Here is a 27,259-nt window from a genome sequence, read left to right on the forward strand (position 1 = left end):
TTTTGTGAATCCCTCAGAGATCACCAGCGAGCGGCAGGAGGTCTGGAGTTCACGGAGCCGCAGCCTGCTCACAATAGATTCCTGATGACAATGCCGCAGCTTGTTTACCACGAGGTAGACAATGCAGACAGCGGCCTCCCCTCCCACAAGTCAGACTCCGCGCCCTTTGATGTGTTTATGGGGGGGGCTCAGACTTTACAGTTCTCTGTGGAGAACACCTCGTTCCTGCGTTACCCCCACGTGCTGACCTAACCGCCTGCCTCACTTACATCTACATGACGGTCACACAGGTTATTAATAGTTTCGCTGCCAGAGCCGTTTTTTTGCTTTTTGCACACTCCCCTAAAGTAAATAATTTTAGGCCTGAACATTACTACATTATTTTCTGAATAATTGAAGGATAAAATGGTAGTAAAGTAATTTTGTCACACGATATTAGCACAATGATTTATCAAGCATAAAATTTCAGTAAAAGCACATTAACTCCTTCCTGCCCACTGCCTCCGAGCCCTTTAAGAGTTCTAAAAGCTGGGAGGCAGACATTCAGGTCATGTGACCTCTGTGATTGGGTGTCCCAACGATCACATGATCAGAAAGCTGATTGCAAGTATGCATTAGGAGCTTACTGAGCCCGTCGGCTACCGTGCTGGGAGTGTGCAGGGAGCCCGCTATCGGCATGGTTAGTTGTTTACACAGGGCGACTGCATATATGTGACCAATCAGCATTAAGGCCCAAGGGGATATAGATAGATAGATAGATAGATAGATAGATAGATATAATTTTTTTTTTGGTGCACAAATACACAATATATTACCAAGTTGTTTGGTATACAAGTATAAAATATGTGAAAAGTGTGGCGTGCATTTGTATTCGGCCCCCCTCTGAGTCAATACTTTGTAGAACCCCCTTTAGCTGCAATTACAGCTGCAAGTCTTTTTGGGGATGTCTCTACCAGCTTTGCACATCTAGAGAGTGAAAGGTTTGCCCATTCTTCTTTTCATAATCGCTCCAGCTCTGTCAGCTCTCAAGTCTTGCCACAGATTCTTAATTGGATTTAGGTCTGGACTTTGACTGGGCCGTTCTCTAACGCATGAATATGCTTAACCACTTGCCCGACCGCTCACTCGAGCTCTACTGCGGCAAAGTGGTTACGTCGCTGGACTCCTCCCCTTGTGGGCGCCGCACGCGCGCCGCCGGAGGCTCGCTCCCGCTGTATTCAGTCACAGCGGGAGTCGGGCCAGGGGAGGAGCGGCAGTGATCACCGCTGCTCTTCCCCGATCGTCGGGGAATAGAGTTTGGAGATCCGCCCGCTTGTGTAAACAAAGCGGGGGGGGGGGGTCTCCTAAGTGACAGGCAGGGACAGATTGCAGGGTTCAGCATAGCTGAACCTGCGATCTGTCCCTGTGTCACACAGTCCCCTCCCCCCCCCCCCCCACACGTTAGTAAGCACCAGGCATACATTAACCCCTCCCTCTCCAATAAAATTAACCCCTTCCCTGCCAGTGTCATTTTTACAGTAACAGTGCATATTTATAGCACTGATGCAGTAATGTCACTGGTACCCCCAAAAGTGTCAAAATGTCAGTCAAGGGTCCGATCTGTCCACCGCAATGTCGCAATGCCGCAAAAAAATCGCAGATCGCCGCCATTACTCGTTAAAAAAAAAAAAAAAAAAAAAACACCAAAAATGACAAATCTTTCCCTTAGTTAGTAAACGCAATAACTTTTGCGCAAACCAATCAAAATACACTTATTGTGATTTTTTTTTTTTTTACCAAACCTAGGTAGCAGAAAACAAATTGGCCAAAAATTTAAAAAAAATTTGATTTTTACATTTTTTATGGGGGGGGGGGGGGTGAATTTCATATAAAAAAATGTGAAAAATATTGTTTTTTCAAAATGTACGCTTTTTTTTTTTTGTTTATAGCGCAAAAAATAAAAATCGCACAGGTGATCAAATACCACCAAAAGAAAGCTCTGTTTGTGGGGAAAAAAAGGACGTAAATTTAGTTTGGGTGCGGCGTCGCACGACCGCGCAATTGTCTCATTGAGTCGTCAGACCAGATTGGCTCTTCTGTGGTAGCTCCAGTCCCCGGCGGTGTTGGAAGGCAAGTCCTTCCGTCCGTTGTTGTGGACAGTGGTTACCACGGATGCCAGCCTGTCGGGCTGGGGTGGAGTCCTGGGCAACCTGTCTTTACATCGGTGGCTTACATCAACCACCAAGGGGGCACCAGGAGTGCCCAAGCGGTGACCGACATTTTGTCTTGGGCCAAGACTCATGTCCCGGCAATTTCAGCAGTTCACATTCCGGGTGTGGAGAATTGGCAGGCCGACTATCTGAGCCGCCAGACCCTGGACCAGGGGGAATGGTCCCTACACCCGAAGGTCTTCCAAATGCTGTGTGCGAAGTGAGGATCCCCGGATGTTGATCTGTTCGCGTCTCGGCTGAACCACAAGGTGGAAAGGTTCGTGGCAAGAACGCGCGATCCTCTGGCAGACGCCTCGGATGCGTTAGTGGCCCCTTGGCATCAGTATCGTCTGATGTATGCCTTTCCTCCGATTCAGTTGCTATCCAGGTTCCTCCGCAGGTTGGCCTCCGAACCGCACCTGGTGATTCTGGTGGCGCCGGACTGCCCTTGCCGGTCCTGGTACGCCGACGTTGTTCACCTGGCAGTGACGGCTGCCAATGCGGGAAGATCTACTGTTTCAGAGTCCAATCTTCCATCCTGCTTTACAGTCGCTGGCTTTAACGCCCTGGCTGTTGAGACCCAGGTCCTGAGGGACAGGGGTCTCTCCCCTGAGGTCATCCCTACCCTTGTCAAGGCTAGGAAAACCTCCTGTGGTAAAATCTATTACCGTACCTGGAAGGCTTATTTTGCCTGGTGTGAGTCAAGGGGGTTCTCCCCTCGCTCGTACTCTGTGTCGAGAGTGTTGGCTTTCCTCCAGTCGGGGGTGGACCAGCGGTGTCTGCACTGGCTATTCTTTTCCAACGCCCTGTGGCGTCTCATTCCCTGGTTCGCACCTTCATTCAAGGTGTGCGACATTTGGCTCCTCCCAGGAAGGAGCCCTTGCCTCCATGGGACCTGAACTTGGTTCTGTCAGTGTTACAGCGTGCTCCCTTTGAAAACATCCGGGAGATATCGTTGCCTCTGCTGTCTAAGAAGGTTGCCTTTTTGGTGGCGATCACTTCGGCTCGCTTAGTGTCGGAACTGGCGGTGTTGTCTTACCGTTCTCCGTACTTGGTGATTCACAAGGATAAGGTGGTCTTGCATCCACATCCCTCCTTTCTTCCTAAGGTGGTCTCTGAGTTCCACCTTAATGAGGACATTGTCCTGCCTTCGCTTTGTACGAAGCCTAAGCATCCTAAGGAGGTTGCTCTGCATTCCTTGGATGTGGTCAGGGCGATCAGGGTTTCCCTGTCGTCTACGGAGTCCTTTCGGAAGACGGATTCCCTCTTTGTCCTTCCTGAGGGACCTCGGAAGGGCATGGCTGCGTCTGCAACGACTATTGCCAAATGGATCAGACATACCATTGAACAGGCTTATGCCTTGAAGGAACGGGTTCCACCCTTCCCTGTTAAGGCGCACTCTACCAGATCTGTGAGTGCGTCCTGGGCCTATTGGCATCGGGCCTCGGTGACCCAGGTGTGCAAGGCTGCGACTTGGTCGTCGGTGAACACTTTTTCCATATTCTACAAGGTAGATGTTCTGGCGTCGGCTGATACCTCCTTTGGCCGCAAAGTTCTCAGTGCGGCAGTGCAATGAAGGACCCCTCTGTTTTTTTTTTTTTTTGTGGGTTCCTGGCTGTTGGGGTGTTATCCCCTAAGGTGTTGCTTTCCTGGGCTGTTGCTCCTGTTGAGCCTTGTTTTCTGTTGCCCAGAAGGTTCTCTTATTGTGCGTGTAAGGTTCCTTTCTCTGATGTGGGTACTGCATTGCCTTTTCTACGTCTCCCACCCCTCATGTCTACACTGCTTTGGGATATCCCAATGGTGATGACTTGGAGGAGGCGGCGACTGTCGGAGGACGTAAGAGAAAACGGAATTTTTGTAAAATCTTACCTGTAAAATTCCTTTCTCAGAGTCCTCCGACAGTCGCTGCCCCCGCCCCTCTTTTGGGGTTGTTGTCTTATTACCTACTGCTATGCTACCAAACTGAGTTGGGAGTGGTCACTGCAGGGGGGTATTGACCTAGTGGGACAGCCCCCATGGGTGTGTATATGCAAATGCCTCTGTTCTTTTTGACTAAGTCTTATGCCTAGCTACTCCTGCGGAGCGGAAGTCAATACCCAATGGTGATGACTTCTGCGGAGCGGAAGTCAATACCCAATGGTGATGACTTAGAGGAGGCGGCGACTGTCGGAGGACTCAGAGAAAGGAATTTTACAGGTAAGATTTTACAAAAATTCAGTTTTTTGTTTATAGCGCAAAAAGTAAAAATCGCACAGGTAATCAAATACCACCAAAAGAAAGCTCTGTTTGTGGGGAAAGACGTCAAATTCGTTTAGGTACAGCATCGCACAACCGAGCAATTGTCCGTTAAAGTCACGCAGTGCCGAATCGCAAAAAAGGCCCTGGTCAGGAAGGGGGTAAAATCTTCCGGGGCTTAAGTGGTTAAGGGGATATTCACACCAGCGATAGTTGTTGAGGCCACAGACGCATGAGCAGTGAGTCTCCTGCACTCAGGGCATACAGAGTGTTCCCTTGAATAAAGAACGCCGTATTCGTCACTCCCATGCACATAAAAGCTGCCGCGGCACACATACCTGGAAGAAAAACTGGGTAAAGATGGAAGCCGCTGGCAGGAATGATGGCGCACCGCTGGAGAGCTTGGTTTGAGAGGCCAGTCTGTCATAATGTGCTAGTGCAGGGGGCCCTTTTAAGAAAAAATATATTTCTGAGTTTACTACTGCTTGCTCTGAAGTTTCCCCGTCTCAATTTGTCCTGATGACTCGGGAGTCCTTATTATCGGGAGAGAAAGTGTCAGGAAATCAGAATTGTGGTAGGAGGTCTTGGACACGTGTTTCGGTGACCACTATCTAGAAGAGATTTCCTCTGAATTGAAATATTTCCTGGGGAAATAACCACTCCCTAATCTATCAAGAATGATAAAACAAAAGTTAGGTTTATAAATATATTTTAGCCATTCCCTTGCCAGCATGTGCACACTCCTTCCTGTCCTGGTCATTTTTCAGATTATAGTGCTGTGATACTTTGAATAAAAATTTGCTGGGTCATGAAACGCTGTGCCCAAATCAATATATCATTTTTTTTTTAGACATAGTGCTTTCTTTGAGTGATATTTAGTAATCACTTTTTTTAACTACAGTGCATCCAGAAAGTAATCGCAGCATTTCACTTTTTTTCACATTTTTGTATGTTACAGCCTTATTCCAAAATGGATTAAATTCATTATTTTCCTTAAAATTCTACAAGCAATACCCCATAATGACAACGTGAAAGATGTTTGTTTGAAAATTTTATTAAAAATCAAAATATGTACATAAGTATCACAGCCTTTGCTCAATACTTTGTTGAAGCTCCTTTTGGCACCAATTACAGCCTCAAGTCTTTTTGAGTATGATGCTACAAGCTTGGCACACCTATTTCTGGGCATTTTCTCCCACTCTTCTTTGCAGGACCTCTCAATCTCCCTCGGGTTGGATGGGGAGCGTCGGTGCACAGCCATTTTCAGATCTCTCCAGAGATGTTCAATTGGGTTTATGTCTGGGCTCTGGCTGGGCCACTCAAGGACATCAGAGTTGTCCCGTAGCCACTCCTTTTGTTATCTTGACTGTGTGCTTCGGGTTGTTGTCCTGTTGGAACATTTGCTTTCGCCCCAGTCTGAGTTCCAGAGCGCTCTGGAGCAGACTTTCATCAAGGATGTCTCTGTACATTGCTGCATTCATCTTTCCCTCAATCCTGACTAGTCTCAAAGTTCCTGTTGCTAAAAAACATCCCCACAGCATGATGCTGCCACCACCATGTTTCACTGTAGGGATGGTATTGGCAAGGTGATAAGCGGTGCCTGGTTTCCTCCAGACATGACGCTTATCATTCAGGCGAAAGCGTTCAAGCTTTGTTTCATCAAACCATAGAATTTTATTTCTCATGGTCTGAAAGTCCTTCAGGTGCCTTTTTGGTAAACTCCAGATGGACTGTCATGTGCCTTTTTTTACTGACGAGTAGCTTCCGTCTGACCACTCTACTATACAGGCCTGATTGGTGGAGTGCTCCAGAGATGGTTGTTCTTCTGGAAGGTTCTCCTCTCTCCACAGAGAAACACTAGAGCTCTGTCAGAGTGACCATCGAGTTCTTGGTCACCTCCCTAAGGCCCTTCCCCCTGATCGCTCAGTTTGGCTGGACAGCCCGCTCTAGGAAGAGTCCTGGTGGTTCCAAACTTCTTCCATTTACGGATGATGGAGGCCACTGTACTTATTGGGACCTTCAATGCTGCAGAGATTTTTCTGTACCCTTCCCCAGATCTGTGCCTCCATACAATCCTGTCTCAGAGGTCTACAGACAATTCCTTGGACTCCATGGCTTGGTTTGTGCTCTGACATGCACTGTTAACTGTGGTACCTTGTATAGACAGGTGTGTGCCTTTCCAACTCCTGTCCAATCAACTGAATTTACCACCAGGTGGTCTCCAATCAAGTTGTAGAAACATCTCAGGGATAAGTGGATTCAGGATGCACCTGAGCTCAATTTTGGGCGTCATGGCAAGGCTGTGAATACTTATGTACATGGGATTTTTTTTTTGCAAAACAATTCACACAGACTTCTCAAGTTGTAATTATGAGGTATTTGTAGAATTTTCTGGAAAATAATGAATTTAATAAATTTTGGAAAAAGGCTGTAACTTAAAGTGGAGTTTTGCAACTTTAGTGATTCACGAGTGCTCGCTATGCTGATCAACAATTGGGCATTTTCAATTCTTTTCGGGGGTCCCTTACCTCATTTTCAGGGCATTTTTGATTGTACTTCCTCCTTCTCCCCCCTCTGTGGCCACGGCCACCGACATCACTTCCTCCTTTGCATTGCATCCTGGGAGCTGTTTGTCATCACTCCCAGGAGGCTGGAATCAGGAAGAACTCCCAGAACACTCCATGGAATAAGGAAGAAGGACACAGCAGATTACACTGCAGCTTCAGATGCCCACATCCAAGATGGCTGCGCTCAGACAGCATTTTTAAAAGTAAGATTTTGACTAAAATCCAATACTGTACACCTTGTAAGTATAGGCAATGGATTAGTATTATAGGGGTATTTTTAGTTAAAGGTATTTGAGGCCAGAACTCCACTTTAACAAAATGTTGAAAAAGTGAAGCGCTGTGAATACTTATGGGATGCACTATATATAATGGCAAAAGTAGGGTAAAGCAATGCAAAGCTGTTCAGTAAAGCTGCTGAAGTTCTACAAATGGGAAGATTTACTAAAACTGGAGCACTCAGAATCTGGTGTATCTGTGCATAGCAAACAATCAGCTTCTAACTTTAGTGTGTTTAAATTAGTCATTGACAATAAAACATAGACGCTGATTGGTTACTATGGACAGCTACACCAGGTTGTGTGCACGAATTTTATTAAATCTCCTCCAAGTGTCAGGTGTGATCAGCAGCACTCCTCCTCCATCTCATACAGACAAAGCTGTCTAGGGGAATGTAAATGGCTGCTGATCACAGCCAGTGCTTACTATTTGTAATTATTGTGATTTAGCTCTTTTGATTTTTCCTTTTTAATCCGCACTGTCTGTTGACAGCATGATCACAGGCGATGGGAGCGCACTTGGTATGCACAATGTAAACAAAGATGTTCCTAAATGTCCTTTCAGAACAGATACTCCAACCTGCTGTAACAGTGGCTGGTCATGCGGTTTTAAAAGTTTTTTTTTTTTTTTTTTGACACTTGTTTTGACACTTTCTTCATATATTTTTTTTTACTATACAAATACGTTCTTTGTAAAATGCATTGCATAAAAAAACATTCCCAGACCACTATGGGTTATCCAAAGAGACAGCACAATCGTAGCCATCTCCTTGCACACCGAAGGAGATTTACTAAAACTTGAGTGGTTTCTATGCACAGCTGCATCAGATGTTGCAATCGGCTTCCAGATTTTTTATTTTTTTTGTCAAAGCTTAGGCCCCTTTCACAAGGGCTTTCCGGTCCGCCTGTCAGTTTTTCAGGCAGACCGGATTGGATGCCCTATGCAGCCTTATGGAGCAGCAGATGTCAGCAGTGACATGTCCTCTGACACCCGCTGCTATCCGATCCTGTCCGTGAAATCCAGACGGATGGAAACCCTATTTTCCATCCGTCTGCAGGATCGGATGGGATTGGATGAAAACGGACAGGCGGTCTGTTATCATCCAATCTCCCCTATATAGAGGAGAGCGGGGATCTGACAGGTCTGTGTCTGCAAAGTAAGCGGAGACGGACCTGTCATCTGTCTGCTCAGCAGGGATCGGTGGATCTATCCCCGCTGAGCAAAACTGAGTCAGTCCGGCGCACCGCCTGTGTGAAAGAACCCTAAAGCCTCGTACACACGCACCGATTGTTGGCCGACCGATCGGCCGTCTTTTGTCCAGTGTTGTTGTGTTGGTTGAAATGTGCTCTAGACTGCACACGAATTTTGTCGGCCAACAACAACCAACTTCAGAAGTGATGTCATGTTCTGGTCTACTTTTTGTGTGTTTTTTCTTCACTGAGCATGCCCAGTCTTGATCATCACATTTTTGTCGGCTGAAATCTGTACTGACTGAAGAACAATCGGCCGTTCTGTTGTTGGCCAACAAAAATTTTATAGCATGCACATCAGATTCTGTTTGGCCGAAAAGTCGCAGTCGGTTGTCGGAAGCATCATACTAACAAGCCGATAATGGGCCAACAATCGGTACGTGTGTACGAGCCTTAAGGCCCCTTTCACGCATACGGACCATTCATTTCATCAGTTCAGTCACGTTTTTTTGTCGTGTTTTTTTTTTTTTTTTTTTTTCAGTCAACATCAGTTTTTTTTCATTTTTTTTGAAAAATAGGGCTTTCATCCATTCAAAAAAAAAAAAACGGATGTTGACGGAAGCGGATGAAAACGGATGTAAATGAATGATCATCCATTTACATCTGTTTTTCCATAGGAATGCATTGATATCCGTTGTTCATCCGTCAACAGATGGATGAAAAGCGGACAAGCGGACATCGTGTGACAAAGTCAAACAAGTGAAAAATCGCTTCCCAAATACTGTGTGACATATAAAAAAAAAAAGTCACCTTTTTATTCTCTAGCATATCGGCTAAAAAAAAGAAAAAACATATTTTTTATTTTTATTATTATTAATATATATATATATATATATATATATATATATATATATATATATATATATATATATATATATATATATGTGTGTGTGTGTGTTACGGGGTTCTGAGTAATTTTCTAACAAATACAAATTTTTATCTTTAGGAGCAAAATGTCAGTTGGTCTGGGTGGGAATTGGTTAACAAAAGGTTGTAAAGAGAAGCTGGAAAGTCGGGGAATGAGCTTCGGGACCTGTTGAGATTGATCTGGTCCGCTGTGGCGTATATGGTGCACTTAGTGCAATGGTTGTTACTATATAGTACGTTGGGGTGCCTATCACAATGGCTTTGCAAGGCATCACACAGAATGAATAATTGGTCATGTTGGGTAATGCATGATACAGCAACACAATAGTTTGAATGGTCCCAAAAACGTTGTCTTGAGTTAATCTGATATTTATAACCCGTATCCACGTGTGTGAGTCGTAGCACCTGTGTCAGGTTTGTGTGCCAAGTTTTGTGCTGTACTTCATGTGTGAGCGCCCTTATCTACTCAGCGATCACAGATCCTTTTCCGTTGTGGTTCTGGCAGGGTTCCCCACCTGTGACTCCAGTGCGATGAACATTGCACACAATGCAAAACAGCCTGCGGTGCAGCAGATGCCTTAGGCCCCGTCAGGTCACACCGCGTCTCCGCAGGACCTTTATGTATCGTCACACTCCTGGGGCTTGTAAAAGTTTTTTTTTTTCCTTTTTATACGGGAGGAAATGTTTTCTCAGCTTTGTATTCTCTATATGCCTCTTGGAGCCGGCAGATGTTTCTGGAATGCATTGAGATTTGACATTATATTTACATTAGTTTATACATGGTGTATTTAAGGGAGAACTCCATGAATTTTTGTTTAAAAAAAAAAAAGACAGCTGGAAATGAAGTGTGTGATGCCCAAGTGATGGGCACATCCTAGTACAAACAGAAAAACACACTATATATATATATATATATATATATATATATATTTTTTTTTTACCAGGCAGACCACAAATCTGAGCTTTATCCCTTGGCTTTGGGGACAAAGACTCCTAGAGATGATCAACATCTTCTGTCAATGTCAGATTGAGGGATCAATTTTATGGTTACAGCAGTCGGTCTCCAGGATAATTTACATTCCTGGAAATTTACTGCCTATAGCATATGGCAAAGTACAGGCCCACATCAACTTGGACTACAGGACTTGCAGGCATGCCGTGCATCGGCACAGTGCCCTGAAACTCCCAAGTTGGGCAAGATGCAAACTGACCATGCTAGGGCTGGATCTGTTACTGTGTTTATCATGGTAAGAAAGCAACAGGAAAGGGGTAGTAAAGTACCAGGTATGTACTGGTTTTGGAAGGGGGTAATAAAGTAGTGGACCGGTGGGATCACCAGGTATGTACAGGCTTTGGAGGGGGGGGGTAATAAAGTAGTGGACCGGTGGGATTACCAGGTATGTACTGGTTTTCAGTGCTTTTGTCGAAGTAAAATGACTTATGTGTATATTGAGGGTGAAAGGAAGGTCCCCAAGTTCTTAAATTATGGTTGAGCCACTCTAATGCAGCCATTCCTCAAACCCTAAGGTTCTGCCAGAGCACATGTGTTAAACACAAGGCCTGCAGGCCAAATGTGGACCTCACGCCTCTCCTGAAGCTACGCCAGCCCCCCTCATCTCCACCCCCACCTTGTCTTAGTAGTGGTTAGCAGAGAGGAGGACAGAACTCCTCCCCCAGCTCTCCTCTGGTCATCCTCCAGACCCTGCACTTTCTACTTCCCTGCTCTGCCCCATCTTCTTCCTGGCAGCAGCACAAGGTAAGGGAGGTGCACTATAAAGTATGGGAGGATGGGGGTTTGGCATTTGATATTAAGGGGGGGGGGGGGATGTGGGAGGCTCTGGATATCTAGTCTTACAACTGGCGCTTTGAGGGCAACCACAATGCTGATGCGGCCCCCAATTAAACAAAAATTGACAACCCTGCTCCAGAGGTTGCTAGGGGCTCCCTGTTTTCTTAGAGCTTCTAGGGTTTCAGTTTATGCAGCCAAATGCTGAAGTGTGTGTGTGGATCCAGTAGTGATCAATACTGCTGCCTTCAAATCCGTATAAATGACGAATCTCAGTGCAGTGTATTGTATACCCATGTGTATGACCCCTTAAGTTAAACTAGAACTGGAACATGCTTGCAAGACAACCTATTAGTGCTGAAGAGTAGACACCTTGTGGTATCTGCAGGTACATTTGTTAGAGTAGACTGCACATGAAACCTCAATGTCTGCCCAAGTTGCCAAGAGTTAAAGCCCCACCACCCTGTTAAACCCCATGCCTTGTTCAGCTGTGAAATCACAGAACTTTTTAGCGACTCCGGTACTTGACAGAATAAGAAGAGTTTGGCTTTAATGGAGACTTGAACAGAGGTCAAGGTCCTATGTACGGCCTGGGCTTGGGATTCAGGGGACTCTACGGGGATACGACGATTGATTGGAGGACTTATTGGGTCATACAATACAATTTTCCAGCACACTTAACTAGCTAACCTGAAAAAAACAAAATGGCATTGTCTAACAATTTACGTTAAAAAGAGATGTTTTAGTTGCAAATGTGTATGGAAGCCACAATGCCTTGTCAAGGCTGTAAAGTGCGATCTTAACTCTTACATTTGAGAGTCTCCAAATTGGAGCATGTATAGCCGTGGATACATTTAAGGGACGGTATTCCTGCTGGAATTAGAAAAATAATTAAAAACTAGACTGGGCTCTTATGAATGCAAGTAATATGAACAATAAATGGTTGTGCAAAATTTAAAATTTCATAGAAAACCACCAAGTAACGTTCTCCGTGCAAATGAATACACCCAAAAGTGATAAATAAAAAAACACTTCCATCAACGTCCATGTATGAGCATGCAAATGGAAACAAAGCGTTAATTTTTGCTCCACTTGCTCTCCAAAGACCGGAAATGAAATGATGTCCCAGGGGGTCTCGCCCAACGTGTTTCGGCATCAGTCTGACGTCATCAGGGGTAACAAGCCCATTTCCTATTGAAGGCACAGTGACACGTTAGAAGCCCAGCGAGAGCATAATGGCAGCTGAAGGCGTCCAATGTGTCCCCCATGCCGAATCCAGCATACAAGCTATACAAAGATGGCAACTGCCCCAATATATAACTAGCTTTTTGAAGTAAGCAGCACATGGAAGGGCATTGCCTCAGCAAGGCCCGTCTGTAGCCTGTGGTTTTGACTCTTATATTTTGGAGTCTCCATATTGGAGCATATAAAGCCATAGATATCGCTACCATGTAGACCAGTTCAAGCTCACTTTAAATGCCGCTGTTTTCTGCTCTCAATTTGCATTAGCCATGCCTGCCAAGTACATGTAAATTTATTACAGGGTTATAAAAAAAAATGCAAATCAAGGAAAAAAATTATTTTGTGCTTTTTGCCACCATTTAAGGCAGTGAAAAGAAAGTGAAAGAATCCAGGTCTTAATGTTATTGATAGGTGCGTTTTAAATCAATACTGTGCTTTTTACTTTGATTGGAGGAGTACTGCACATTTGTACATTGTTCTAGCATTGGGTAGAACATTTTTTCCGTTTTCATTTTCTTTTATTTATTTTTTTATTGAGCTCTCAATCTTGTTCATATTGCCTTTTTATGTCTAATCGTGATTGAAAAGGGCTTTTTCATTAGAATCCCTTCACAAAACTGTAGACTAGGTAAAAAAATATATATATTTTAATAGATATTCATGGAAATGTCATTTTTTCCCTTCTGGATACGTAACAAGGTGACAGATATTGTATAATCTTCTCCAATAAGTCATGTTAATAGAACTGCACATCTTCTAATGAATTTTAATTTTCTTTCACCAGAAAATGAGAGCGCCGGCTGCGTATTACTGCACACATCACGAAAGGTGAGTACTGCCCTTCCTTTCATGTTGACTGAAGGTATTTATTTTCTGTATAAAGTACAGGTGTCCATGGTAAGGAAAAACGGTTGTCATTGGTTTTATCCATAAAGCAAGAAAACTAGGTGGAATGGCAAGGGACAGACCAGTTCAAATTGATTGGATCCCATGGTTTAAATCCCTCGTCATCTTTTTGTATCAGGCCGTGTAGTATTTTTTCCTATATGTTTTCAAGGCTATAGTCACACTTATTTTTGGGTAGTGTGGTCCAAGTGTGAGGGAATGTACTATTCATGCCAATGGTAGGTGTGGATTTTGAATACACCGTGCTCCATAGAGGTGTGATTGTAACCTTCTAAAAACATGTCAGAGACCCCCTAAACTTTATTACTCAACTAGAATTACTCCAGGCGCTGCTAGGGGGTCTTTGAGTATGAAGCAATTTACACTTTTGGTTAAGTAACTAGTGACAATGATCGTTTGAGCTATCTGTAAGGGAGGTAGTTTCTCTTCCCATAGTCCACCAATGTACAAGCGGCCCCCGGGTTACAAACAAGAAAGGGACTGTAGGTTTGTTCTTAAGTTGGAACAGGTACGTTTTTTAAGTGTACTCCCAGCCAAAAGAATCCTTTTTAATTTTTTTTTGCATAGCATAGGTAAGGGTTACCACCCCCGTAATGTTGGTTTTGCTGTCTGTACCCCTGTTCAGAAGATTTGACTTCACTTTCTGTCCCTATGATAATTCAATTTTGAAAATTTTGGGTTACGGAAACAAGGATTGGTGATAAAGCTTCAGTGGAGCCACCTTTTTCCCATGAGAACTCTTACGGGAGTGAATTTCCCTTCCTAGGGGTAGATTTCTCCTCACTTCCTGTTGTCTCCCTCCGTTTGTAAGTAGGAGTCGATTGTAAGTCGGATGTTTGTAACCCGGGGACCGCTTGTAACAGACATTCTTACCACTAATCCCCAGTGTAATGGAGGTCCTTCTCCACCGGCCACTAGTGTAATAGGAAACTGACCACCAATCTAAGGGATGTTTTCTCCACAACTCGCAAATGTATCCTAGCTCTTAACTGATCAAGTACTGGTAAGGGGCATTCTTCTCACTGATCACCAACATAAAAGACATTCTTCTCACTGATCACCAACATAAAGGGCTATTCTTCTCACTGATCACCAACATAAAGGGCTATTCTTCTCACTGATCACCAACATAAAGGGATAGTCTTCTCACTGATCACCAACGTAAAGGGATAGTCTTCTCACTGATCACCCACGTAAAGGGATAGTCTTCTCACTGATCGCCAATGTAAAGGGATAGTCTCACTGATCGCCAATGTAAAGGGATATTCTTCTCACTGATCGCCAACATAAAGGGATAGTCTTCTCACTGATCGCCAACATAAAGGGATAGTCTTCTCACTGATCGCCAACGTAAAGGGATAGTCTCACTGATCGCCAACGTAAAGGTATAGTCTCACTGATCGCCAACGTAAAGGTATAGTCTCACTGATCGCCAACGTAAAGGGATAGTCTCACTGATCGCCAACGTAAAGGGATAGTCTCACTGATCGCCAACGTAAAGGGATAGTCTCACTGATCGCCAACGTAAAGGGATAGTCTCACTGATCGCCAACGTAAAGGGATAGTCTCACTGATCGCCAACGTAAAGGGATAGTCTCACTGATCGCCAACGTAAAGGGATAGTCTCACTGATCGCCAACGTAAAGGGATAGTCTCACTGATCGCCAACGTAAAGGGATAGTCTCACTGATCGCCAACGTAAAGGGATAGTCTCACTGATCACCAAGGTAAAGGGATAGTCTCACTGATCACCAAGGTAAAGGGATAGTCTCACTGATCACCAACGTAAAGGGATAGTCTCACTGATCACCAAGGTAAAGGGATAGTCTTCTCACTGATCACTAGTGTAATGAGGACCTTTCTACTGACCAGTCTAAGGGGGGGCCTTTTTCAATTAATCACCAATGTGACCTAACTCTTGACTAACCACCAGGGTAGGGGCACTACACTGACTACCAATGTAAGGAGCAGTCTCCCCAATGATCGCCAACGTAAGGGGCATTCTTCTCCACTGACCACCAGTGTAATGGGGACCTTCTCTGCTGACCAGCAATGTGAGGGAGCAGTAACATTTTTATGATTTACATTTCTTTTGTGATCATAATCATTGTTTTAAGTACATCACATTCATTATTTTTATTTATGTATTCACAATCTACAGTTCAGTCACCTCATGTGATCTGTAGATATAATAATCATTTAATCGGGTTTCCCTGAGTTCTAAAAGTTATTTCAGTGGTTTGTCTCGTTGAAAAACCCTGCCTCAAAGTTTTGGTTCAATCAAAACCTATTAGTTTAGTTTTAGATAGTGGCGAATGATTAAAACATCTCTAATGTGTTTTCCTCTATGTGGGTTCCCATTTAAAACAATTTCTCTTCACCTATCTGTGACAGTGGTTTCAGCAAGCAGGAGGAAGTAAGTAAAAATCTGTAATAAGTTCCAGTCTTCCCGCCCTATTTCACGAAAAAATAAAAGCATTTTATTTCTGCCCATATTGCTTTTGGAGAGTTTGCCTCACTTTCTGTTCTCTGTGGTAAAGATAAACCCAGAATGAACAGGCTGTATGTAATCTCATCCTAGAGCAACTCCATGTTCCCCTCTCCCTACAGAATGCTTTTTATCATACACATTTCATACCAACAACTATGCAGTATAGTGGCCTGTTTGCTTGGATGCAAATTATTTGGATGGGCTCTCCCATTCCTTTTTTTTTTTTTTGATAAATCCTTTGAGATTTGTTCAGTCCGACTGTTTCATCTTTGTCCCTTAGGTGGTGGGATTTAAACATAGAAAAGTGACGGCCGAAAAAGACCAAGTCCATCGAGTCTGCCCCTTTTTTATTTATTTTTTTGTTTTTATTCTGTTACCTTTTGTTATCGGACTATAGATCAATGTTTATCCCAAGCATGTTTGAAGCCATTTACAGTGCCTTGCGAAAGTATTCGTCCCCCTTGAAAAACTGCGACCTTTTGCCACATTTCAGGATTCAAACAAAGATATAAAACTGTAGTTTTTTGTGAAGAATCAACAAGTGGGACACAATCATGAAGTGGAACTAAATTTATTGGATATTTCAAACTTTTTAAACAAAAAACTGAAAAATTGGGGTGCAAAATTATTCAGCCCCCCTTAAGTTAATACTTTGTAGCGCCACCTTTTGCTGCGATTACAGCTGTAAGTCGCTTGGGGTATGTCTATCAGTTTTGCACATCGAGATACTGAAATTTTTGCCCATTCCCCCTTGCAAAACAGCTCGAGCTCAGTGAGGTTGGATGGAGAGCGTTTGTGAACAGCAGTTTTCAGTTCTTTCCACAGATTCTCGATTGGATTCAGGTCTGGACTTTGACTTGGCCATTCTAACACCTGGATATGTTTATTTGTGAACCATTCCATTGTAGATTTTGCTTTGTTTTGGATCATTGTCTTTTTGGAAGACAAATCTCTGTCCCAGTCTCAGGTCTTTTGCAGACTCCATCCGGTTTTCTTCCAGAATGGTCCTGTATTTGGCTCCATCCATCTTCCCATCAATTTTAACCATCTTCCCTGTCCCTGCTGAAGAAAAGCAGGCCCAAACCATGATGCTGCCACCACCGTGTTTGACAGTGGGGATGGTGTGTTCAGGGTGATGAGCTGTGTTTCTTTTACACCAAACATAACGTTTTGCATTGTTTCCAAAAATTTTGATTTTGGTTTTATCTGACCAGAGCACCTTCTACCACATGTTTGATGTGTCTCCCAGGTGGCTTGTGGCAAACTTTAAATGACACTTTTTATGGATATCTTTAAGAAATGGCTTTCTTCTTGCCACTCTTCCATAAAGGCCAGATTTGTGCAGTATACGACTGATTGTTGTCCTATGGACAGAGTCTCCCACCTCAGCTGTAGATCTCTGCAGTTCATCCAGAGTGATCATGGGCCTCTTGGCTGCATCTCTGATCAGTCTTCTCCTTGTATGAGCTGAAAGTTTAGAGGGACGGCCAGGTCTTTGTAGATTTTCAGTGGTCTGATACTCCTTCCATTTCAATATTATCGCTTGCACAGTGCTCCTTGGGATGTTTAAAGCTTGGGAAATCTTTTTGTATCCAAATCCGGCTTTAAACTTCTCCACAACAGTATCTCAGACCTGCCTGGTGTGTTCCTTGTTCTTCATGATGCTCTCTGCGCTTTAAACGGACCTCTGAGACTATCACAGTGCAGGTGCATTTATACGGAGACTTGATTACACACAGGTGGATTCTATTTATCATCATTAGTCATTTAGGTCAACATTGGATCATTCAGAGATCCTCACTGAACTTCTGGAGAGAGTTTGCTGCACTGAAAGTAAAGAAGCTGAATAATTTTACACGCCCAATTTTTTAGTTTTTTATTTGTTAACAAAGTTTGAAATATCCAATAAATTTTGTTCCACTTCATGATTGTGTCCCACTTGTTGATTCTTCACAAAAAAAATAGTTTTATATCTTTGTTTGAAGCCTGAAATGTGGCAAAAGGTCGCAAAGTTCAAGGGGGCCGAATACTTTCGCAAGGCACTGTACTGTTGACTGTCTCACTACCTCTGGTGGTAGTTTATTCCAATAATCTGCTACCCTTTCAGTAAAATTTCTTAGATTCGTTTTACACTTCTCTCCAGTTTGAGGTCACGTCCCCTTAGTTATAGGTTTTGTCTCTGTGGTCACTTGTCATTGTCACCCAGCAGGGTTTAATTTCATATTTTTGTGTTTTTTCACAGAAACAGACCGATGTCCTCAAGTGATCTTAACACCCCCCCCCCCCCGCAGTGCCTTTTTAGGATTATTATTATTATTATATAGTGTTTATATAGCGCCAACAGTTTACGCAGCGCTTTACAACTTGAGGGTAGACAGTACAAATACAGTACACTTTAATACAGTAGGAATCAGAGGGCCCTGCTCGTAGGATGTTTTTGTTTGTTTGTGACAGCTACATTTTTAAATTATCACTGCAATTTAAATGGTCAATCCACGGGAAGAGGCATCTAGTAACAATCACAAGTATTTACAGTATCTCACAAAAGTGTTTGTATGTATGACACACACCATTGTCTGGCTACAGGTAATAGCATGCAGCCAATACAGAAACTAATCTTGTTTTCTCTCTCTATTTAGTATCTAAAATTAAAGAACTTTGAGGAGGAGGTGAGAGCCCACCGGGACCTGGACGGTTTCCTTGCCAAAGCCAGCATTATCTTGGATGAAACGGCAACCTCTCTGGACGACGTCCTGCGGGAGATGCTCAAGCACTTTGTGGAAGACCCGGAGAACGCAGAGCCAACCTGTAACTTTGATAAAATCATGAGCACTTTATTCACAGACGCTGAGGCCCCAAGAGAAGGCAACGGTGAGCAATTATTATCTCTATATTGTGTTGTACTTGGTCTGCTCCAATCTCTATATTGTGGTAGCCTGCCACACATGCCATTATTTCATAATGTCCAGGAAACCTCAGCCTATGATAGGTGGTCTTCACTTATGTTTGCAAACCTATTCGGTTTCTGTTTTGCAAAAATGATTATTGGTGGTTTTTAATTGGGCCCCTATTAGCTGGCCAGCAGAGCTAAATAGAGGGGATTTTTGTATTGTGCACTTGCTGGGAGTAACCCCATCCACATGCATGTTCCTTGTTGATGTACAGAGGGAATTGCTGTCACTGACTTGTCTGTAGGTGCATTCTCCAGGGCTGTCCTCTTTATTCTTGCTCTGCTAGGGAGTCACAGACCTGGAGCTCCAGGACTTTACTGGCCACACATCTGTTCCATGTCAGTTACCAACTGAGTGACATACGGATTAGGAGGACTACACCTGAACTGGTGAGATTAAGTTGGCAAGATCAGTATTTTCTTGGCTTTGTTCAGGCAGGTGAATACAGGGATGTAAGCTTAGGAACAAAAAGGTTTCCGTGTAATGAGGCCTTCACCCCTAATTGTATACAAAAATAGAACAGACAGAAAAAAGTGGTGCTTTGCGGGCCAATGGGAGGAGAAGGATCACACCAAAACCAATATATAAAAATTTATTAACATTTTATTGAGTTTACAAACTGACATACAACTAACACATAACGAGGGATTTATAAAATCGGTTTGATCAGAGTCATTAAGGTTGAAATACATCCCATAAGGGGTAAACCAAAGCCTGTATAGGATGAAAGGTGGGTCTCAGATGGAGGACGGTCAATGTAGGTCACCAGCAAGCCGACACGTTTCGCTCATGGCTTCCTCAGGGCCAGAGAGACCACGACAGACCGGTATTTCCTTTTCAATGACTCAGGAGATAAGTAGATTATGGCAGGACGCAGAATACAAGGCACATCAATGGTTCAAGAGTCGTATAACGACATTCAATGTTCCTATTTGTTCTCGTATATGGATAAATATCCAACACCCTAAGTGATATCGGGGGGTCGCTTTCTATATTATAGAGGGTGATAACCCATTAAAGCCAGGTGGCGAGGGTATATACAGCTCTGTCCCAAGTATCCGGAAGGTCCAATAATCAACACTAGTGGCAACACTTCATTTGTTCAATTTCAGCTTCCTCCTCCCTTAACCAGATCGGAAGGAATAGTGTTTTTTTGGGGGGGGGTTATATTGCCAGATGAGGACTCCAATGACTATAGCCTATCTGTAGTATAGAATTGGCTTCAGGCAGGTAACGACACACCGACAGGGCATCCTATCCTAGGAGGACGGGGGTACCAGAGTGTACCTAACCGTCAATGATCCTTGGTTGTACCTCAAGCTGACAATGCTGTAAGCTCTTCCACCATCTTACATCCCAGCTCTGCTCAATGCTCAGACTCACAGGCTGTCGAAGCCTCAGAGAGGTCCTGCCCGCATATATAATTGTGCTCGCACCACACATGTAAGGTATCGCCGCAAACGATACAGCGAGAACAATAGTTCTACCACTATACCTCCTCTGTAACTCTAAACGAGTAACCCTGAAAATTTTTTACAGCGTCGCCTATGGAGATTTTGAACCACTTAAGCCCCGGAAGATTTTACCCCCATTCCGACCAGGGGGTATTTTGCGATTCGGCACTGCGTGACTTTAACGGACAATTGTGCGGTCGTGCGATGCTGTACCTAAACGAATTTGACGTCCTTTTTTTCCCACAAACAGAGCTTTCTTTTGGTGGTATTTGATCACCTGTGCGATTTTTTGATCACGCGCTATAAACAAAAAAAGAGCGTCAATTTTGCAAAAATAGCAATATTTTTCACATTTTTTTATATGAAATTCCCCCCAAAAAAAATGTAAAAATCAAAATTTTTTAACATTTTCGGCCAATTTGTTTTATGCTACCTATGTTTGGTAAAAAAAATCGCAAAAAGCGTATTTTGATTGGTTTGCGCAAAAGTTATCTAACAAAGGGAAAGATTTTTGTCATTTTTGTTGTTTTTTTTTTTTAACGCGTAATGGCGGCGATCTGCGATTTTTTTTTTTTTTTTTTGCGGTACTGCGACATTGCGGCGGACAGATCGGACCCTTGACTGACATTTTTGACACTTTTGGGGTTACCAGTGACATTTCTACAGTAATCAGTGCTATATATATGCACTGTTACTGTAAAAATACACTGGTAGTGAAGGGGTTAACTTTATTTGGGAGGGAGGGGCTGTGTGTCCCTAGGGGCGTGCTTTCTACTGTGATTGGCTGTGGCTTGAGCTGTAAGGACACTGATCAACGGATCTACATAGTAGATCCATGTGATCAGTGTCTTTACAGCGAGGAGAATGACAGGCAGCTTGTTTACACAAGCTGCCTGACATTCTCCCTCTCCCCCGCTGATCGCCGAGTGGCCGGCGGACATCGGGTCCGCTGGTCACACGCGCGGGGGGGGTCCGTGACCACGCGGGAGCGCGCGCTCGCTCCCTAGACCCTCACAAGCAAGCAACGTAGCCCTACGTTAGTTTGCCTGTGAGGGGCTGACCGCCGACGTAGATAGTCGTGCGGCGGTCGGCAAGTGGTTAAGTACCGTAGTTTGACGCCATTTCACGAACATGTGCAATTTTAAAGCGTGAAATGTTGGGTATCTATTTACTCGGCATAACATAATTTGCAAAAAATTGTGTTATATAATGTGCGTTTTTTGCATTAAAATCCATTAAGAAGTACAGCCAAAGCTTTTACTTCTCCTGTGGCTCACGCACTCCTGTGACCTGTTTTTAGCAGACAGCGGATCTACTGAAGCCCGCTGTCTGCTGACATCAGAGTCTGTCCAGTCTCAGGAAAAATTGCAACAATCAAGTCAGGATCCGCCCACATTCCTGGACCAGCATGCGGCTTAGCCTCTCAACAGGTACATACAACAACTTTGCTGTACTGCGGTTACATAACATACACACGTGGTATCGCTGTAATCGTCCAAAGCAGGAGAATTTGTTTTGGCTGTTCCTTGGTGAGAGGTTATGGTAGTAGCAAGAAAAAAACAGCTACGCTTTTTTTAAAAAATATTTTTTTTTACTATTTTGGCCAGCGTTTTTTTTTTTTTTTTTTTTTTACAATAAAAAAAAAAAAAAAAAAAAAACAAAAATCAGGAAATGGCCATTACCATTTACCAACAAATGAAAGCCCAATTAGTCCTTAAAAAAAACAAGGTATAATCCACCTGGATGCACAAAGTTGTGTATGATTTTACTAACACATGCCAAAGTTGCAAAATTGGACTTGGGCATTAATGATTTTTATTTTTTTTTACCCTTGGGCGTGAAGGGTTTAAAGTGTATATTTTTTCCCAAAAAATAGCATTTGAAAAATTGCTGCCCAGATACTGTGTGACATAAAACACCCACCACTTTATTCTCTAGGGACTCTGCTTAAAAAAATAAAATATAGATAGAGATATTTATATATGTGTGGGTGTGTGTGTATATATAATATATAGTGTGTGTGTGTGTGTGTGTGTGTGTGTGTGTATATATATATATATATATATATATATATATATATATATATATATATATATATATATATATATATATATATATATATATATATATATTTCTCTGTCGCTCATTGACAGACGTAGTCCTCGTTGATTAATAACAACTCGGGTTATACTGCCCTCTACAGGAGTAGGACTAGACAGGAGAGAAAAAGAGAAAACGTTCTGGCCACACCCTAGGGGCAGTCCCAGAGGGTATATCCTCTCACTTCCTGCTACAGCAAATCAGTTTTTTTTTGTCTAGTTAGGAGTAAGGACCTAGATGCCTTGCTAGGATCTTCGGTCCTGGCAGGATTTTTTTCTTAGATTTTTTTTAGACAGCTTTTTTCTCCAGTGTTCCTGTGAGATCTTCAAGCAAGAAAGCTGGAACTGGGCGACGGGCTGGATGTTGAGATCCAGTGGTCACCCCAGTTCAGCCTACGAGCGCGTGCAGGCCATAGCTCCGCGCTGGGTCGGCCGCGACATAGTCCCACTGGACGGGGACTGACCCTGCGAGTTAAACGTCTCGCCTGGACGCCAATGACCAACAGAGTCACGGCGTCCGTATTGGTCGACAGCCCCCCCACCCCGGTGGAGAGGGGTTCTGTCAGGAGTTGGCGCCCGCCTGGTTCCGGTATGGTGAGTAGAATGTTCCCCCTCTCCCCCTGTCGGGTTGTAGGTGGACGCGGGCCCCTCTCTGGGATGGTCGGACACTCGGTTTTCTGGTTCTCCCCTCTATCCTATAACAGGTCACAGATCCCCCAATTTGAGTGTGATTTTTGTGAATAGAAACCAGGAGGCTTGGTTTGGGAGCTGACTATCTAAAGTCACTATATGACTGTAAGGGTGACTGAAGTCAGTGGCAGACTACTAAAAGGCATTACTATTGAGGTATAGAGGTATCCTACCTGTCTAGTGTGTACACAGGCCGATGCCTATGCCTGAGTTACTGCAGCCACAGATCGCCATCCCTCCAGAAAGCCGGTCACTTCCACAGGCCCCACAGCCTCCCGCAGGCCGAGGCACTTCCACAGGCCGAATGCACACATCCCGCAGGCCGCTTGCAAGCCGCCGCTATCCTACACAGGCCGCCGCCATTTTCCTGCAGATCGCACGAGGCCGCCATATTGGCGTAGCCTCGTGTCTCCAGCATGGGGGCGGCCATGTTTGAGGTGACCAAACACCTCGTGGAGTAATTGGGAGGCGCCGGAAGGCGTGTAAAGGGGCGGAGCCGCCTCCTTGGCCCAGGGAAAGCAAGCCAAAGACAGTGCTGGAAGCAGGTTGATGAGAAACTTCTGTGCATCAGGTGAGCCTTGGGGTCTCTCTCTCTCTCTCTTTCTGAGGGGTCCAAGCAGGTAGACTGAGGGGCGCTACTGTGCTGGGGGACTAAGTTTAAAAAAAAAAAAATGTTTTTTTTCTTGCAATTAATTTTTTTTGTGTTTGCTGGCAAGTGTCTTGTTACATGAACCCTGCCACTCATGTATCCCCACCTGATCCCCTCGGGGTGGCCGCAGGACCCTCCAGTACCCCACTTGTGATGATGCATTATCAGCAGTTTTGGAGTCTTTGGTATCCCGGGTGGAGGTAGCCGGTCAGGGACGGGGGTCAAGAAAAGCGACCCCCGCCTACCCCTATGTCATCTGATACTTCAGATACGGATTCTGAGCTGGTCATTGCTGGGAAACCTTGAATCTTGAGGTTACACCGGCAGAGGTAGCTGAGACTCATATTCCTTTTTTGGTACTAGCAAACCTACCAAAATGGTGAAGGGTTTCCCTTGCCCAAATGGGGTCTTCCGTAAACGAGCCCCTGCTATTTCCAAACGCATTGCTAGGCGCTATCATTTTGAGGAATCCCTCATTACAAAGATGGACGGTACCACCAATAGTGGACTCACCGATTTCCAGACTAAATAAAGCCACTGTTATCTCGTTGGATTGACAGAATGGGCCCCACCCATCTCTAGGGTGGGGTGACGTCTTCACTGGTTTTCGGATCCAGGGCTTTCCAGAATCCCGGATAAAGGGGTTCGCAAGGTCATATGGTCGGGATACAAGATCGAGTTTCGATCACTTCCACCGGTGCGATTCTTCCCTTCCAATATTCGACATCCCCGGGTCGCTTAAAAAGCTTTGCGGGGAACAGCTTGATGCAACAAGCAGTGGTAGTTCTCATTCCTTGGAAGAGTTCTAGTCGAAGTCGAACCTGTTCACAATGCCCAGGAAAAAGGGCTAGGTGTGTCCAATTCTGGTCTTGGAAGAGATGGAGTCCATCCATACAGTGGTGGCCTCCCTGCATCAGGGGGATTTCCTGGCGTCCATAGACATTTAGGATGCCTATCTTCATATCCCCATCTTTGCAGGACATCAGCGTTTTCTTTGCTTTTCCCAAAGATCATCCCTGGTTCCCACCAGGAGACTGAACTATCTGGGCCTAATTTTGGATACATCCTTGGCAAGAGTGTCTCTCCAGGCGGAGAAACTCCAGAAGATTCAGTCAATGATTCGGATGTTGCTGTCCGTCAACTGGCTGGGATTGATGGTCGCCTCCTTAGATGCAGTACCGTTTGCCCAGTCTCATACCCAAGTTCTCCAAAGAGGAGATTCTTCTCATATGAAATCAGAATCCCGATTCCCTGGACAATGGGATCCGATTGAGCGAGCAGACCAGGGAGGCTCTGGTCTGGTGGCTTTGGTCTCCGATGCTCAGCCAGGGGAAGTCATTTCTTCTGATAAATTCCAGGTTACCGATAAAGGTGTTGGAACTGAGAGCGATCAGACTTTGTCTGATTTACTTTACCGAGCAGCTCCAGGGCAGTCCGGTTTGGATCCAATCGGACTATGCCACGGTCATGACTTATGTCAATCACCAAGGGGCACCAAGAGTGCCCTGGCGGCCATAGAAGTGGCCAACATTCTTTATTGGGGCAACAGTTGTTCCAGTTCTCTCCGCGATATTTATCACGGGGGTGGACAGGCAGATTATTTCAGCCGTCAGATTCTGGATCAAGAGGAATAGTCTCTTCATCCAGAGGTATTTCACCAGCTGTCCCTTCATTGGGGCACCCCGGATATGGATCTGTTGGCAGGTTGGCTCAACAGGGCTCGCGCCCGCGATCCTCTAGCGGACGCAGCAGACGCGCTGAGCGCCCTGTAGGGGGAAGTATCAGCTAGTGTATGTCTTCCCCCCTCTCAAGTTACTGCTGAGATTTCTCCGCAGGATAGAGGTGGAGGGAACTCCAGTTATCCTGGTAATTCCGGGCTGGCCTCGTCAAGCCGGGTACGCCGACTTGGGCAGGCTAGTCGCAGACGCTCCTTGGAGACTTCTTCTCAGGGAGGATCTGCGGTCTCAAGGACCGATCTTCCATCGTGCTTTACAGTCGCTGGTTTTAACGGCCTGGCCATTGAGACCCAGGTTCTGAAGGACAAGGGGTTGTCAGCTTCAGTTATTCCTACTCTAATTAAAGCAAGGAAAGCGACTTCTAGCAAATTCTATTATCGCACATGGAGGTCTTATATTGCGTGGTGTGAATCGTTGGGATTTCCCCCACGTACCTATTTGGTGACCCGAATTTTGGCTTTTCTGCAAAAGGGGGTTGAGCAGAAACTATCCTTGAGCACTATCAAGGGTCAGGTTTTCAGCGTTAGCAATCTTCTTTCAGAAGCTGCTGGCTACTCATTCCTTGGTGCCGAATTTCATCCAGGGGGTGCGGCACTTAGCTCCGCCAGTGCGTGCGCCCTTACCGCCCTGGGATCTTAATTTGGTTTTGTTGGTTCTGCAGAAACCTCCCTTTTAAAAGATCAGGGAGATTCCCTTGCTTACATTATCCCAGAAGGTGGCTATCACTTCTGCACGCAGGGTGTCAGAACTGGCTGCATTATCATGCCATTCCCCATACCTAGTGGTTCATAGGGATAAGGTAGTTCTTCATCCGAAGCCATCCTTTCTTCCTAGGGTGGTTTCAGATTTTCATCTGAATGAAGATATTGTACTACCTTCCTTGTGTCCTAAGCCCAATCATCCTCAGGAATGTGCGTTGCATTCCTTGGATGTGGTTCGGGCAATCAGGGTATACCTGAAGACTACGGAATCGTTCCGTAAAACGGATTCACTTTTTGGGATCACGGATGGCCCCAGAAAGGGGTTGCCTGCATCTGCCGCGACTATCTCCAAATGGATTAGACAGACGGTGGTACAGGCTTATTCTATGTAAGGGTCGGAATCCTCCTTTCCCTGTTAAGGCGCACTCTATTCGGGCGCTCAGTACTTCCTGGGCCTACCGCCATCAGGCGTCGGGGGTCCAGGTTTTCAAGGCGATTACTTGATCGTCGGTTCATACCTTTACAAAATTTTATTAAGTTGATGTGATGGCATTGTCGGATGCCTCATTTGGCCGCAAGGTTTTGCAGGCCGCAATTTGAGGAGACCGTTGGTCTACCTCGAGGGTTTGTTGGGTTTTTTCACTTAGGTCTCATCTTTTTGCTCGATGAGTCCTTGATGCTTCTGGTTGGCTCCTGTTGGGCCTTCTGGATTTGATTTCTGTTATCCCACCCCTCATTTGTGGCACTGCTTTGGGACGTCCCGAGTTGTTATTAATAAACGAGGACTACATCTGTCAATGAGTGACAGAGAAAAATTGATTTTTGTAAAATCTTACCGTAAAATCCTTTTCTCTTAAGCTCATTGACAGACGTAGTACCCGCCCCTCTGTTTTTGAGTTGGGTTAAATTCTCTAAACACTGCTTTGTGACATAACTGATTTGCTGTAGCAGGAAGTGAGAGGATATACCCTCTGGGACTGCCCCTAGGGTGTGGCCAGAACGTTTTCTTTCCTGTCTAGTCCTACTCCTGTAGAGGGCAGTATAACCCGAGTTGTTATTAATCAACGAGGACTACGTCTGTCAATGAGCTTAAGAGAAAAGGATTTTACGGTAAGATTTTATAAAAATCCATTTATATATAGATAGAGAGATAGATAGATAGATGGAGAG

General features: G+C 44.6%; 1 protein-coding gene across 7 annotated transcripts in view; it reads left to right on the top strand.

The window, feature by feature from the left end:
• The window catches only part of SLC4A11 (solute carrier family 4 member 11), a 283,124-nt gene that overhangs the window by 130,412 nt on the left and 125,453 nt on the right, over nt 1–27,259 (top strand). For 4 of the 7 annotated variants that reach the window (XM_082263398.1, XM_082263400.1, XM_082263403.1 and 1 more), the window contains exons 4-5: nt 13,194–13,240; nt 18,449–18,680. In XM_082263398.1, coding sequence (XP_082119524.1) covers nt 13,194–13,240; nt 18,449–18,680 — 279 coding nt within the window. The remainder of the gene's footprint in view (nt 1–13,193; nt 13,241–18,448; nt 18,681–27,259) is intronic. The other 3 variants (XM_082263399.1, XM_082263401.1, XM_082263404.1) reach the window with 1 other exon arrangement.

Source organism: Pelophylax lessonae (genome assembly GCF_965119305.1).
Source record: "Pelophylax lessonae genome assembly, chromosome: 1".
Taxonomy (NCBI): Eukaryota; Metazoa; Chordata; class Amphibia; order Anura; family Ranidae; genus Pelophylax; species Pelophylax lessonae.